This window comes from Semicossyphus pulcher, unplaced genomic scaffold, assembly GCF_022749685.1.
Source record: "Semicossyphus pulcher isolate SPU_LCO1_2020_fin unplaced genomic scaffold, fSemPul1.0.p SCAF_1, whole genome shotgun sequence".
NCBI lineage: Eukaryota > Metazoa > Chordata > Actinopteri > Labriformes > Labridae > Semicossyphus > Semicossyphus pulcher.
In genome coordinates, this window is record NW_027211603.1 from 14,813,855 (window position 1) to 14,830,881 (window position 17,027).

The 17,027-nt window shown below is 41.8% G+C and overlaps 1 protein-coding gene across 1 annotated transcript in view; it reads left to right on the top strand.

The window, feature by feature from the left end:
* Window positions 1-17,027, top strand: part of syt7b (synaptotagmin VIIb) — a 112,275-nt gene that overhangs the window by 44,458 nt on the left and 50,790 nt on the right. Inside the window, exon 2 of the mRNA XM_069657540.1 lies at window positions 6,651-6,754. Within this exon, the coding sequence (XP_069513641.1) occupies window positions 6,651-6,754 (104 nt within the window). The remainder of the gene's footprint in view (window positions 1-6,650; window positions 6,755-17,027) is intronic.

The following is a 17,027-nucleotide window of genomic DNA, read 5'->3' on the forward strand; positions in this document are numbered from 1 at the left end:
TTCAGAGTCAAAGAAAACATTTATTCTTAGCGTTTCCATGCGGAGCTATTGTACAGTCACAGAGACTTTTTACTCGTACGTTCCCCTTTGGATTCCTGTATAATTGGTTATCCGTGTTCCTCCCACTGGTCGCCACTCTTCTGGCAGTGCTTCTGTTGTGCCAGTCAAGGGTCACCTCCCGCGGTGGCGGCCTTCTCCACATTGTGCCGACCTACGGCAAGAGATGCTCCTCAGGAGGTCTCCAGTGACTAATGGAGCTTATTCTCTGTGTCGTGCCAGGCACCAACACCAGGGGCTGAGTGAACAGAGCGCAAACAGATAAGCACAGCAGGTGGAGGAGAGCAGATGCAGAGAGAGGAAGGGGCACATTTGACAGCGAGAGATACCAGTGCCCACAAGAGGAGAGAGCATGGGCTGAATTAGGAAGGACGCTGTCGGGAAGTGTTTGTGAGAGAGCCACGGAGGAATGGTGAACCTGCCGCAGCCTCACGTTAAAGGATAGAGCATTTCATTCCAGCTTTGAAAATGTTGGCCACTCTTATTACATTAATAGAGAACTTTTATATACGTGAATGGATATTTAGCATAAAGACTTGAAACAGGGTTGAGCAGAAAAGTTTGAAAGTAGGCCTAGCTGCACCTCTTAAAGCTCACTCAGGCTGGTTTCAGAACAAACAGGCAGCAGTGAATAGCTTGTGTGCACACAACTGAGAGCTGCACATTATCCTATAAAGCAGCAAACTAGGACGCTGGGCTGACTACATCTGTATGTAAATGATTTTTCTGCAATGTTTGACTTGTTTTACTCTTATAGAACGGAGCTTACCCGTATGGATTTACATAACTCCAGGAATTTACATGCAAAATATCCCCTCGACAGCATTTTTTCTTTACACAAATAATTTGGCTTCCGCAACCCATCAGTGTCAGAATCCCATTGGACATGGATTGATCAATTTAGTTTAGAAATTGCTTTCATGTGCGGAGCTATGGCTCTAATAAATACTAGAGACCGTCTACATTGGTCCTCGCTAACGACAGCTCATTGAATTTACATGTCTGTTCAGGTGACAGGATTGAACATGCTTGAACTTTGTGCAGAGCAATGCTCACTATACGTAGAAAACAGATATTTCATTGATAAATTATTATATTTTATGTTTGGGAGATCACATGATCGACTTTAGAAATATTTGACCTGTCATTATTTTTTGGCCACTAGGGAAAAATCAAGCTGACAGACAAACGGCTATGAGAGCGGTGAGAGCAAACCATACTGAGGATGTGATTAAAGAGAGGGAGTCATTTGGCTCCATGCTGATATAGAAACCTAAAGCACAAGTTAGCCACACAGGTTTTTTTTGCCAGTGATTAATCCAGGTGCAGGTCGTTAAGACTAATCGTTTTCAGCTGTGAATTGAATGTTGAAATTGTAACCTGGAGTTGAGTTCTAAGTGATTTGCAGTGTAACTTTGAAGAGAGAAATATGGAAATTCTGTCATTTTAAGTAATGAACCTGACTTTATTCCTTCCTGTCACCTAAAAGCACTTCATTGTTCATTTTAAATTGCTGCAAATTTTCTATTAACAGACGTGGGGCAGAGTTTGAGAAAAGCAACTGCGGTTTAATTCAGACTGTTTTTCTGATGAGCAGCTCTAATCAGATGTGTTCAAAATTACACAAGTACCACACGAGTGAAAATAATGTGTTGGCAGAGAGACTGATGATGGTAGGCTAGAATAACAATTATTAACAGATTATAGAGACTATAACTCTGCCTGTAATTGAATCTGAAACTGTCTTTGCATTAATGATTATTAACTTGATGATCAGACTATGTGTGCAGTTATTCCCATATACAATAGAGAGCAAACAAGAGAGAGTTTGAGTGATAGAAAGAGTCTGCTGTTTACACTTTGAGCCATAGGAGGTGCACAGTGTGATGGCAAACACAGCACAGCAGGCGCTGCATCTGGAAGTAACCCATGCTTATTGAACTTTCCATGACCTTATACTGTATTATTATATTAGCTGAGCTTGCACTCTTTAAGGGCATGATTTTACACTTGAACATTAGACAAATAGCCCCATCAAGCTATGGGCTGACCAAGAGTAAATGGATGGATCACAATGGAAAAAGTCTGGGAATGCACTTTTTATATATAAGCGTTTTTGTGTCAGGTATTTAAAAGTGATTACTTTAGAAAAGTTTCATTCTCTTCCTTAGAAACAATAGTTTGATAGAACAATCAAAGCTCAAGATCCATCAGCCTTATTCCTTTAATCACATCACTGACTCAGTTTGCTTCATGATGCGTAACTTTTAAAGCAACATGGATGAGGAAAGTTAATAAGGAATACAAGTATAATAGCTACTGAGCATGTTGGTCAACAGGACCTTCTCCATGAGCAAATTAAGATAAGATAAGATAATCCTTTATTCGTCCCACAACGGTGAAATTTACAGTGTTAGAGCAGAAAAGTGGATAATGCAACATTACAATAAAGGGCATATAAAAATAAGTAGCTAAACAAGTGTATCCTAAAAAATGTGCACAGAGCTAATAAGATAATACGCAACAGACCAAATGACAAACTAAGTCAGCAAGTGTACAGCATGAATGAATGGATGAACAAATGGACCACCTGATGTAACAATATAAGAGAAGAATTGCACATGTTGAGAAGTGAGATAGTGATACTGCACATTAATAAATACAAATAGGTATTGCACATGTAGATTATGGAGAGTTGCAGCACTCTTAATAGGAGTGTTAAATTCTGCCCACAGTTAAAAGTTATAGGCAAAGCTAGTACATGTTGTTGTCATTACTTTAGGGCAATAGGCAGTGTCCACTGTAAGAGACAATAAGTTGTGAGAATAACATCCAAAATCCGATGCAATCAAAAAGGTAAGTCTGCAAGAAATTCGTTCATGAAGAATAATCAGAGCCAGAATCCAAATCAGCCTAAAAAGATCCAAACCAAAAGCAGCCAGACTGAATGTGCAGGAAGTCAGAGGAAACCATTACCGTATGCTAGCAATTAGCTGCTTAATTAATCTAGATTACACCATATTTAGCTCCAAATTAACTGGGTAAGCCAACTAGCAGCTTCTTCCATCCAGACGGGTGATGTGGTCTCTCCTGTGGTGTAACTCCAGGCGGTTTTGGCAACTTCAACTCCAACAAGTTTTTCTTCCCAGGTGGCCATCCCTCCTCAACCAGCTCTTTACAAAGTGGAGGAGCAGTGGACACACTTGGTTCACTGAGCTCTTCACACTGTCATCGAGTGCCAACCTTTTAATATGTGTCTACTTGCTGTTTCCCCTGATGTGGCCCTCTGTCATGCATCTCTATTCATTATTTTTTAGAATATCTTTCTCAAGTAAAAATCAGATTCAAAGCTATTTTGAGAAGCAGATACAATGTGCAATATGTTAGTTGGTTTAAGGTATCATATCAGTGTCAAAATGAAGACAGAACTGGACTTTATCACCGCTCATCCAATGTTCCCAGTAGGGTATACTGGGAAAAGAATGAGCTTCCCAGCAATGATTATGCTCTAATGAGGCCAGTTCCTGCAACTGATGCTCGGGAGGTCGTTTTATAACAGAGGTCGCAATGAGAAGTGGATTTTTGAGGGTATGAGCTCATCTCCTTGGCAAAGATCTTGTTCTAAATTAAGGATAAAACAGATCTTACAGATTGCTTGTGGGGCGCAGCAGCTGAGGTAATACGAGTGTTGTTTCTGGTGAGAGCTGAGACACAAAGCAGCATTCGGCTCTCATCAGTAATCAGAATGAGACCCTATATGAGGTTTCTTTTTGGGGTATTCGGTCTAATTGGAGTAATATTTTTTTGCAAATGTGTGTGGCGGGACGGGAACTTACTTTGTGTGTGCACGCAGGAAACGTTTACCCAGATTAGCAAATGTACTGAGATTTGTGAGTTTGTAAATGCGTTCTTAGACTTGTGAATGTTTGCACTAAATGTTTGCACTCACCAGTCCTCTCTCAATTGGCTGTCTTATGACTTTTGATTTCTGTTTGGTGACATATCTGTAACTTTACGTTTTCTTCACCCTGAGCTGAGTCTGACAGGTGCACAATATGCATAATCAAATACACATGTAAAGTTTAGTTCATGCATTCAAAAAAATTTATCTACAGATTCTTGTACACAATCACAAATAAAGTACACACAACGACTGAAATACAGTCGCACAACTCTCCACACACATTTGCATATAATATTGCCTCAGTTACCCCCCAATGTATTGATATTTATTTTTTACACATGTACACGAGAAGCTGAATGATGAACGGGACACCAAACAAGCTCCAGTGGAGACGGTAGCTGTCCATGGTGCTGAATTGTAATGCTATTGAGGTCAAACTGCTCTAAAAAGATGTGTATGAGGTTTATCTGTGGTCCTGCACATAAACAACCTTGTCAGTGGTTGAGGGAGGGGATATTTGGTCGCAGTAATTTTGTTTAAGGAAGACTTTTTTTCTTCCTGTGTGATGTAATTTGTAACTTGTCATCTGCGCTATTATGTGTGGTCTCATTGTTTCAGAGACAGTTACTCTCATATCTCCTAAATAATCATTATGTACATGAGGTAGGTGGAGCGGGGCAACTTGTCAACACACAAGTCCCACGTCCAGGGAAGTGATGGTGCGGTGTGGGATGTAGTTTTTGTAAGGCGGCTTATGATGACAGGAAGAGGAGGAATTACCTGTCTACTTGTTGAAAAACAGAAAACCTGAAGGGAAATCTGAAAACAGAGTCAGAAAAGATTAAAATGCACTGCTTGAGGCACATGGCATTCAAAAACTATCATCAGGAGAGGGCTTTGGAAAGTGGAGTCTTGTTATTTTTGACATTAACTTCAAGGCTGGCTGATCCAACCTCACAATGAAAATCCTTGTGTGTCTCCTACAGGCTCATCCTGTCCACATTTATCCGGAGGTTAGCAGCCTTGATTTTCTCTTTAAGTACATGCATGCACCGTCTGGATTCATTGGACTTGTGTAAGTTATTTGAATCCAGTGCAGGACAGTTCGACCCCACCAGCAAAACATTTCACCACCAGTAGCTAAACCATAAGATTTCCTTGCATACATATTATAAATCATAATTTCCTTATTTCACTTGCTATCACATTTTTCTCTGCTGGTGTAGTTTTTTATGTCGTGACCTGTGTAGAAATTCTCTTTCCCTGTGGTTCAAACTGGATTCTTGAGGTCCCCCTGCTGGTACTCCCCACCAAGTGAAAAACTGTCAGACTTGTGTGTCCACATTCGGAGGTCTGGCAGTTGTAAAGGTCTGAAAGGAGTTATTCTTCTCTCCAGCTGGTTGTGTTCCCTCCAGCCGGAGATCATTTCTTCCTCTTTTACTTTTTCAACAGAGCTTGCGTTTGGTTTTTCTTTCTGTATACATTGCTCTAAATTGGCAGGGAAACACCAGTAAGATTGGGTGCACTTATCTGTAAAACATTGAAACACTTGAGAGCGATGTTGCCACAAAAACACCCTCTGCAGCTGACTGAACGGCTCACGGCAAGTAAAAAAAAAACCTCAACCCTGTCATCTTCACTATTCTGCCATGCCTGATAGTTCACAATTTCAAATCAGATACTTCATAAAACCAGAGAAATAACCTTAATTCTGGAGCGGCTGGTGCATAAAAAGCAGCTGATTTAACTTCAAATTGCTTTTGTTTGACTGAAGACATAATCTAACACAATGTTTGCAATAAAAACAGTATGCTGGGCTTGTTAAGTTGTTTAAGAGGCTGGATAAGGATGAATTAAAGCAGCTTAGCTAATCCACTTCCTCCCTGATTGGCTCCCAAAATGCATAAATCTCGAACGTGATCAGGCAGGTGATGAAAACTGAAGAGGTGGGGCTAAACTGAAGGGAAGAATCAGCAGTCGGATGTATTTTTCAGGTAGAGAGACACTCACAGGAAGCTGTACTGAAAAAAAGGGATGGAGCATTTATGAGCTCATTGTTTGCAGACATTGTTTTGCCAGCGTGCTGTGCATTTTCAAGCACTTGGCAGACAAGGTGGCAGACAACTGAATGAACGGCAGCATTGAGAGGCAGTAATTGAGAGAAATAGAGACGAGGAGTACAAGGCCATGGAAGAAGTTTTCATCTGTCACGAGGGGAACAAAGATGCCGTAGGATTTACAAGATTGAAGAGAGGCGAAGGAAGCTGGTAATTGCACGGCTTCCGGCCCCGTGGTGTTATTTCTTTCTGACATGTGCACATCTTCTTTTGATACATGCGGGGAACATGAGCATGGAGCAGTGCCTTTATGTGTTACCCCCTCACTCCTGCTACATTTCTCTCTTTGTGTCTTACTGTTCACAGATGACAAGGATGAATGGTGGGAGGAAGGAAAGAAAGAAGGCACATTAGAAAGCATTGCTCCTGTTTATAAGTATATGCCTTCTAAAATTGGCAGTTTTGTCACGCGTTATGCTTCTTGTCTTCTCCAACAAACAACTGCAAGCAAAGTGCAACAGGAAACTTTTACATTTTACACCTCAGGAACCTTGCTTAGCAAGTGTTATATCAAATGCACTAATACTTTCCAATGTGTGTGTCTCTCTCCTCCGTCTCTGTCTCTCCCTCAGGCTCAGTGTCCCTCAGTGTGTTCCTGGTGTCTGTTGCAGTCGTCGTGTGTGCCGTTTGGCTGGTAGCTCTATGTGGCGTCTGCACCTGGTGCCAACGCAAACTGGTAAGTTTCATATTCACATTTCCACAAGCTCAGTGAATTTATCTTAAAGGATCAGTTAGCTTGATCTATTGTGATCTATCTATTAAAGGAATATAATATTCTTTGGCATGTTTTCATTGATAAACTATATAACCTGAATTTAAGAATTGATGTGTTTTTAGTATCTTAGAATGAGCCCTTTATATTTATAGCGGGAGCAGGTCTCATCCACAGAGTACGCCATGTTTAACCGCCATGTTTCTACAGTAGCTCAGAAGGGACACACCAAACATTGACTCTATGGGCTTATTTCACAGCGGACATTTTTACATCCAACAGCAGGAAAAGCACAGGTGTTAATAATAACTTTAACAATGGGTCTGTTCTGTTCAGGTGTCTGAGAAAGCCATGACAGGCAGTCAGCATGCACACAACCAGGACCATGAAATTGAAGCAGCTAAATGGAATACAGCCATCATTAATGCGACTATAAACACCTGTGCTTTTCCTCCTATGGCATGTAAAAATGTCCGCTGTTAAAAAGTTGTTTGGCACACACCTTAAGTTATGTTAGATATCAGTTTAGAGAAAGTTATTTCAACCAAGCTGAATTTTGCGTCTTTGTAACTATACTAATTTTGGGAGTTTGTATTTATACCAAAACACAGCTAAAGCAATAAGATGGTTAGTTGATTACATGTTATACAGGCTCTGTCATAAGCTGCTCCGACGTGATTTATATCTCTGTTCACTCTTATCTTTTTGTTTTAGACTGAACAAGCAAAACTAGACATATTTCACTATTTTTTCTTAAGTAGTAATAATAATAACTGAACAATCAAGATATTCGTTCTCTGATTAATTAGTAATGACAGAAATTGTTAGTTCCATCTACCACTGATACCAATCTGTAAATGTTGGATTAACATGGATTTCTACAAGAAGACATTTTTAATTTATGAAAGAATCCAAGCTGTCAAATATGAAATTACTATATAAAGAAATGTGGTTTAATTCAGCATCTACTTTATAAATGTAACAATTAAACATTCCCTGGGAGATCTCCTTGCTTTAAAGTTTTGATGCTCAGTGCTACAGACACGGCGTCGTGTACTAAAGAAATATGGCGGTTCAGTACTCGTCCCTGTGACTGAGGGCACATGGCTCTCATGAAGACACATCTCCACTTCCATGTTCTTTCCTTCCACGTCTCTGACCAAACACCATTGTTCATGGCTGAGATGAATAGCAGTTGTGTGGGCAGTCCGGTATTCCTTTGATGACTTTGTGACCTTGAATTGAACGTATACAGTGATTGCCTGCTGAGTGTTGTGTTAGCTGAAAACTGTTTTTTTCTCTCTGTGCTCCGTGGGCACAGGAGCAGAGAGAGCCTGTATGTTTGGCCATGACAGCAAACATGATCAGAGACCTCGGTGCTCTCTGTAAACATGGCTTTGTGCGCGCTCAGCTTTGTGCATCATGGCTGCGTGCCTCTGGGCTCAAGCGCCATACTAATGATTCATATGCTAATGAGCATCACTCTGAGCTATTGGCTGCTGCTGGAGCAACTGTAATTCTCCTATACATTTTGATCTGCTGGCATTTCCTGCTCTGCGTGCTCCCTTTTGTCCCCCTCTCTCATCTGACCGTCCCTCTGGTTGAGGAGGGACTGCAGCTCAGCAGTAGATCAAACACACAAGCTGGGGGTTAACTGGCTTATTCAGAGGCGAAATAGGAAAGCTAAATAAAACAATTATGCACAGTAACATTTATAATGGCTTTAACTTGACTTATAAAGTACTCTAACTGCTGCTTAAAATCCAATAGGCGACACATGTCCGATACCATTTTTCCTCCCTAATACAGAAAACCCCTCTGATAAAATAATATTCATATTATGGATGGAAAAACAATGATGGCTAACATTTTGCTAGATTTTACTCACAATATAGTTTCCGCTAACACTTTTTTGTCATTATTATCCCACAAAAATTTACAAGAAACCATACCTAGGGATGCACGAAATTAGAAATTTTTACGATATCCAAAATGAAAGTCTGCTTTCGTCAGCGGTCCAACTCCCACTTTCGGTCGGAGTTCACAGCGTTTTAGCAGAATCCTCAGTCTCCACACCTGGCTCCAGTCCGCTTGCAAGGCTTTATAGACAATTTTAACCTGTTTTGGGAACGCCTTTCATTTTTTAAGAAACATGGAATTCGCCATAGCAAGCTTGGTAGCCACATGCTAGCAGCTAATTTATAGCACGCTATGCAAACGTCCCCATGTGACTGACTATTTACTTTTCACACACATGACTCGCTCTCTTCTTCTAAGCCGCCACCTCAGAGCACTGTTTCCCGTGACAACCCCCCCTACAGGCCCCACCTATCATTTTCACCTCAGTGCTGCCTTTGACACCATCAATCACTCTATCCTCCTCAACCGCCTAGAGTCATCCCTCAGCATCACTGGCACCACCCTCTCCTGGTTCAAATCCTACCTCTCCAACCGCCACAAGTCTATAAGTATCAATAATTCATATTCAAACACAGCCCCTCTCTCAAGGTGTCCCCCAAGGTTCGGTGCTTGGTCCCCTCCTCTTCATCCTCTACATGCTTCCCCTTGGTCACATCATCCGCCGTCATGGCCTCCATTTCCACTGCTATGCCGACGACACCCAGCTGTACATCTCCACCAAATCCATCACTGCTGCCACACACTCCACCATCACTAACTGCCTCACAGAAATTCAACAGCAACAAATCTGCAATCCTCGTCGTCGGCCCCAAATCACTCACCTCATCCTGCCCCGACTTCTCCCTCTGCATCGATGGCTTCACTGTTCCCGCTTCCACACACGTCCGTAACCTTGTTGTCATCTTTGATCAATCCCTCTCATTTCAACATCACGTCAACCACATCTCAAAAACCGCCTTTTCCCATCTCAGAAACATGTCCCATCTTCGCCCCTCCCTCTCGTTCTCAGCAGCCGAAACACTCATTCACGCATTCATCACCTCACGACTGGACTACTGCAACAGCATCCTCTACCGCACCTCCTCCAAAATCCTCAACAAACTACAATACATTCAAAACTCTGCCGCCCGTCTTCTCTCCCACAATTGCACCAGAGATCATATCACCTCAGTCCTTCTGAACCTCCACTGGCTCCCCATCCAATTTAAAATCCTCCTCATCACCTACAAGGCCCTCCACAACCTAGCCCCCCCCTACCTCACTGACCTCCTTCACCAATACACTCCCACCTGTAACCTCAGATCCGCCAACAGCAACCTCCTCACTCCTCACACCCGATCCAAGCACCTGACCTGGGTGGTAAAGTGTCTTTTTGTACCTTTTTAAAGCGCTACATAAATAAAATGTATTATTATTATTATTATATCAGTAGCAGTATAGATATCAATATAGGATCAACTCCAAGAGTAACAATAACCAACCGAACCTGACAAACAAACCTAATTCTTGTCTTTGTTTACCCTCATGTTATCTATGTCTGTGCTTTGTCTTTGTCTCACACTCCTTCCACTTTCATACCAAATGCTCTGGTTCGTACTCTTGTCTTTGTCACTTTATCTCCATGTCCTTGTCAGAATGTCACTGACTTCTTTTTCCAGGATCGTCCCTCTCTTCTCTCGTCCCTGCTGCCGCTGTAGCTTCCCCTTCAGAGTCCTTGTCTCTTGTTTATATTATTATCATTTGTTTGTTTTGTGTGTTACAACCCTAAAGGTTAAAAGGAAAAACAACTACAGGGGAAAAATAAGAAGCAATTTGCATGAAGTTAAATTATGAAAAGATATCGGTGAATCGTTCTGCCTTTGAAAAACTTCCTCAGGTGGCCTTTCACATTGCTTATTTTGTCCAACAGTCTAAAATGCATTCAAATATAAAATTTTATATTTTATTAGACAACAAAATAAAACAAAAAATTGTCACATTTAGGAATCTATGGCATAAATTTGCAATTATGTGCAGTACCAGTAATTAACAGCCATTAGCAAGTTAGAATAAAGCATTATTTTCAGTGCTGCTCAGTGGGATGCTGTGCCCGTAGTTTGCTCCTGTTTGTATCCAAATGCTCCCAGAACTGGCTCACAGTCTGTGTTTGAACAAGTTTAGTAAAACATAATGGTAGAGAGTCTCATCCAGTGCACTTTTTTTGACAAACTCAGTGAATATCTCCTCACGGTCTGCTAGCTGTCCAATCTGTGTGTGCACTGAAAAATAAATGGGGTGTTTGTACACAGCTCTGGATCCGAAAATGGGCAACAAATAAAGCTCAGAGCGAGCCACACAACACAATGCCAGCAAAACAGCAACAGGTTGTGTCTGTGCACTCCAACTTCTGACTTTGTAGACACTCCCTGTTATGCAGGAAAAGGGCTACGTAGATAGAAGTCGCTTCCTCTATTGAGACTGACTTACTATCGGACAGCAGACGCTCTGGAGCCTGTGAGAACTTTGACACGTGCTCCTGAGCTGTGGACAGCTGTTTGGCTTATCGAAGGTGGTCAGCACGATTATGAGAAGCAGGAAAAGTTCAGTGAGCATCTGTTTTTGAGCTTAACGCTAAATATTGAGGGGAAGGGCTTTTTAAAGTCATTTTAATCAGGAGAGAAAACTGAATGAAGCAAATATAATTATTTAGTTCAAGACATGATGTGATAATTAACCCGCCAGAAAGTCATTAGTTCACATGGAAATGTTGTTATCGAGGGGCGTCTGCTCTGAGCAGCAGCAAAATATATCCACAAATGGAGTCTGGACATGGTGGTGGAGGAAGAGGTGTCCCGATATCGATACCGGTTGTATAAATGCATCAGATAAGGCCTTAAATGCAGAACCTGGTTGCTGCAAGTAGCCCAGTCAACGCACTGCTCCCACACCATCATTTATTTCACTACCCAAACATTCAGCTTGTTTTTTTCTTCTCAAAAAAACAGAAGCCTACAGAGCAATAATATATTCTAGCAACCAGGAGCGGAAAAGAAGAGCTGTTATTAGTTAATTATAATGTGACAAAGTGAAAAGAGAGAGAGTGGAAAGTTAGTCAAATGTCAGCAATCAGTGTTTTCCCCCAAAGTATATGTCTATTTTTTCCAGCACTTGCATCAGCCGTAACTCAAGTCCAGGTATCAGAATCGGTATCTGGAAGGTAGAGAATTGATCGGACAATCTCTTGGTGGAGTTGTTGGCTGAAAACTTCTGCTGAGCCTCATTAAATGATGAAGCTGATGGATCTGCAAAGACTGGTCAGTGGTGGGAAGGTGCAGGGCGCATATAACCATATAAGCTGTTTCTCATTTCGGGGGCTGTGTCCTTCGAAGGACGCGGGCCATTCGTAGCCTGGTTAGACCGCTAAGGCCAAACTGAAATGAGACAGTCTGGTCTACGGAGGATTTCCTGTTTGCGTCACCAGCTGTTCCCGCCCTTAACCAAACGCAGCCTAGCAACAGGTAGCTAGCGGGTTAACTAGCTATCATAACGGTTGAGAGTCCGCCATCTCGTTTGAATTTGCACGCAATGAATCTTGAAGGATGCACCCAATGGGCCCTTCGGGGTCCGGGAAAAGGAGGACACATTTGTCGGCCGCATCTGAAGGAGCCTTCGGAATGGGACAGCCTTCGACGCGCCGCTGTGACACATTCAGCCTTCGAATACGTCCTCCAAAGGATGCAGCCTCTGAATTGGGACACAGCTATTATGAATAATCTTAAAGGTAAAGCAAGAAGCAGACTTAAAAAGACAGCAGCAAAATGATTGGCTTACAATGAGGGTGTGTCGCTATACATGTGACCATCTGGTAAGAACAATTCCAATAATCCATGCATATTTTACTGCCCTTTAACCTCTTCATAACCTCAACCAAAGAGCTTTTGTTGCCTGAATGTTTCCAGGGATCAAAATCAGGCCAGCAATTCCATTTTGTGCTAATATTGGGATAAAAAAATAGTAGTATAAGAACCTAATTTCAAGGAAAGAGGGCGGGTAAAGTCAGGTTGTGTATGTTTAAGATATTAAGGAGGTAGGTCACTTACATCACAAACATATCAATGGCACATTCTGGTCATAAAAAACAATAGATTCATATGAGAGCCTTTGCTCCGGGAAAGATGAAGCTGTCTGGAGCTGGTCTCATGCCATTGGTTGTTTCATGGGAGTGTAAGAGGGAGGAGAGTGGGAGGAGGTGGGAAGACGGAGGCAGAGGCAGAATGAGCCACAGAGGCACACAGACGGACAGGCAGGGAGAGGAGGTGATGCTGGATGCTCGCTGCTGAACATCCAGGCGTGTGACAAACAGAACCAAAGGACGATGCTCCAGAGGGAAGCAGGGCGTCCTCGAGTCTGCAATTCATCTCATGTGGCATGTTTAAGTTTCCCTACAAAGCTACAGCGCCTTTATCCTGTTTCAAAGCTCCTCTTTTCTGTCCCTTTCTGTATCTCTGGAGTCATCATACTCCTGCGTCCTCTCCATCTTTCCTTCTGCTTCTCACATCCTCCCACTCTCTCACAACACTGTACCTTCTCCACCCTCTCCTCAGCCTCCTCAAGATTTTATGATTCTCTTTAATGATAGATGAGCTGCACTTGATAGGATATTCTCCTCTGCTGGAAATCTACCCTACCCTAAGATGCTGAATCTAATCTTGTTGTGTCCTGTGTGTATACTCGGTACAGTACGTGTGTTTGCAGTGTAGTGGCTGAATAAAGGTACAATTGTGTTCAGGCCTGAAGCATCGCTCACTGTTTGAAACGTTTGTGCCGAGCTGGACACATGATATGTGACATGATAAGTAATAGGGCGTATTGTGGATGCATTAGAGATGGATACAGTAGAACACTGCAGGATGCTGAGAGCTGTATTCAGATAAACATTCAGCTCTGCGCTGCGTCTGAAAGCCTCCAGGCTGCAAGCTGCTGAAAAGCCTTTATTGACTACAAGTAATGGCATTCATCATCAAGTTTAAATCAAGCCGCAAAAAGAAAACAAATCCTCAATCAAAGTCTGCAAAGAAATTCAGTCATGTAAAAACCAACATTAGCAATAACCATTTGTTTCCTCCTTTTATGAATGCTAGGGTTTTTAAAGTGGCGACAATGAGGGGGAAATTGCAGGGAGTGAAAATAGTAGAAGTGAAAGAATCTAGAGAAACTCTCCTCAGCAGGAAAAAACAGCATTGATAATTTGTTTATCTCTACAAATGGATATCTCATCTGACAACGTTGTACAACAGCTACAATTCTGATCAGCTTTTTAACACCTTTGTATCACTCAAACATGTTCATAGAATTTAGTCCTACAGTACACATCAGCTCACTCCCATCCTCCATCCTCCTAACTCAAGTTGCAAGTTGGAACTTGTTAATAAAAAACGACTTGGGCACTATGGGTGGACATTTCAAGCAAAAATAGTATTCGATATTCACAGAGAACTATTCAGCTATTATTCGAAGAGCCCCCCAACACACCCATAAACTGCATCTGTCCTATATACTACACAGACATGGATCATTTCTCTTACAGTGAGAATCAGCCTTTCATGCTGACCGATGATGTGCTAGTTTTACCTTTCAAGAGTTTTACACTTTTTTGGACGAGTTCCACACAGAACTCTTTGATGGCTGCAGAAGTCTCAGCATTTCTTTCCGTTTCCAAACCTCACAGCGCCACACCTGCTTTGCCGCCCCCTGGTGTCAGTACCTGATCCGTTCTGCACATGCGCAGAATTGAACCTGTTATACGACACTGCCTGATTGGTTCCACGCATGCGTCGCTCAACTCGAGAGAGTTGTGTCGGTGTGTTGCTGGTCAAATTGATTAGAGAGTTAGTATTGTCTGTTTTATATGTTAATAATCTGGCGAAATGAGTCTTGATTGCTTTCAGTAAATGTGCAGCATATACCATACACTGAAAATACACCATGAAAGGTTGCTTGGTTGTCAAGAAAGTTTCTTGGTTGCCTAGAATCATTTCATGGTGTGTTTTCAGATCTAAATACACACACAGCTCCAGAGCTGTGTATATGTGGGTGACAGGGCTCTGTGACAGAGTGATAGGGCCCCAGTAAAGTCCATCACAAATGTCTGTGTTGATCATCACATCATTTTAGTAAACATCTTTTAACAATCAATGTTAATAAAAGAAGAGCAGTCGTGCAGCCCTTCTGTGCTTTTATTTTGGCTAATAACGGCCACGTACTTATTTGTTTTGTATTCTAGTGTATTTGTCTAAAAAAAACTTGCACAAATTGTGGTACAAATCGGGCAGGAATAAGTACGTGCATGTGCAGAACGGATCGGGTCCTGACGCCTGGCACTAATGCTTTCTTTTTCTTTTGTTATTTAATGGCGGTTAGCTAACAGCTTTCAGATGCACTACAGCCACCGTCTGGCAGTAGTATCACACTACAACCAGGCGGTAAAAATAATTCAAGATAAAAAGTTTTCAAGATAAGATAATGGTTAGATCTTTTAAACATTAATGACTATAAGAATATTTCCGAAATGCATGACCCATCCTTACTGCGCACCTAAGAGAAAGTTGAGGCCCGTGTATCCATTTGCGAGATTTTTGCTCCATATTGGATAAAGGGTCATCAGGTGATGGGTGATGGGGTTCAAGACGATAGTTTGTTGAAACACTGAAAACATACTGACAAGTATTTCTGCTGGAGACGGTTATAACTATCCTCTGTAAAAAGCAGAACCTTGACCTATAACCTTAATATATATGTGGTACATTAGAAAACATTTGCATGACTTGCTTCTGAAACAGTCATACAATAACAAGTGACCTGTTTTGTCTGTTTCGGTGCAGATGGACTGTCACTCTTATTTACCATCTACATGGAGCTCACTAGCTCATGGATATGACACAGTTCATGAAATGTTTGCCGTTCAAGTGGTTAAGTCCTGAATACACTGTTGCAACAAAAACATGGGCGCCAGATAAATGTTACTGTCATCATTTAAGGCTGCCTAGGCTAAGTTAGCAAGCTAGCAAGCAGGTCACATCATGCAGGAAAAACAAGATACAATGACAGAGAGAAAGGATGAGGTGGTTTGAACATTTTCCTCAGACATAACATTTTAAAGAACAGTGTGGCGTTCATATTGACTCTTCTGGATAACACAGTAAAAGGGACACCGATTGAAGGCAACAGTATTCCTATAAGTCTCATATAAAAAGTGCACAGAGACTCTTCTGTGACTCCTCTCATAAATCATTAAAGGAACACGATACAGTGAGTTCAGCAAATCATCATGTCGGTCCGTCCTCATTCTGAGACTTCATGTCATCTTCTACATGGCTGCTGCACAGATGTCAGCCCCATCACTTCCAACACGCTCAGCTGGGGCTTTTAAACGTGTACGCTCTCTCCCTGTTTGTGTGTTGCTCTCTTCATCTTCTGAAGACGTGACATGTCAGGTGAAGTGAAAACAAAAAATAGCCTGTAGGCGTGATTTTGAAACAGTTATGGCATGTGACGTGACTGTTAAAGATGTGACTGCACACCGGGGGCTCCTTAGTGTTCCTGGTGTGGGGCTAAACCCGCGGCTCTGCAGGAAAAGCGCAAGTAGTAACACGATGGATTTAGTGACTCCACTATTAAACGACCTCTTGTAACAAAAACCAGAACATAAACATCCAATAAAAGACTAATTCTCTTATTCTTCTTGTGAAATTAAATTTCCTAATTAACATGCAACAGCAGATTGCGCCGCTTTAATTTCTTCATCATCATGCCTGCTACTGATCTCCTCTTTGAGCTGTTTGCAAAGGGGTTATTTGTAGCCCGTTGATGCAGAGGGTGTTGCTTGAAAATCTCCATTTTGAGACAGAGAGAAGGAGTTAGATTGACACTTCAAAGAGGAAAGTTATGAATTATTATACCTCCATGTTTGACGCTTCTTTGGAATCAAAAGGAACAAGGTTTGACGGTGTAGGAGGGGAAAAGGAAACACCTTTATCGCCAACCAGCTCCTGAGAAAAAAAACAGGCCCCTCGAATAATGTGAGTCGCTGCAAGAAACCAATAATGTGTTACATAAAAGAGTAAATAATTCTGCTTTCATCATAAACTCCTCTGCAAGAAATTAATCTTACATAAAACATATCACAATGTGACCGAAATAGTTTAATTCTCATTCTGTGAGTCATCCTCAAGGCTCATTGTGCTCTTGTAAACGTCCTCTTGTCGTGTCTCAGCTTTAAACCTCTTTGCATCTGTTTGGCATCATGTAATATCGATAACCAATGTGGAGGAGTCGTCTG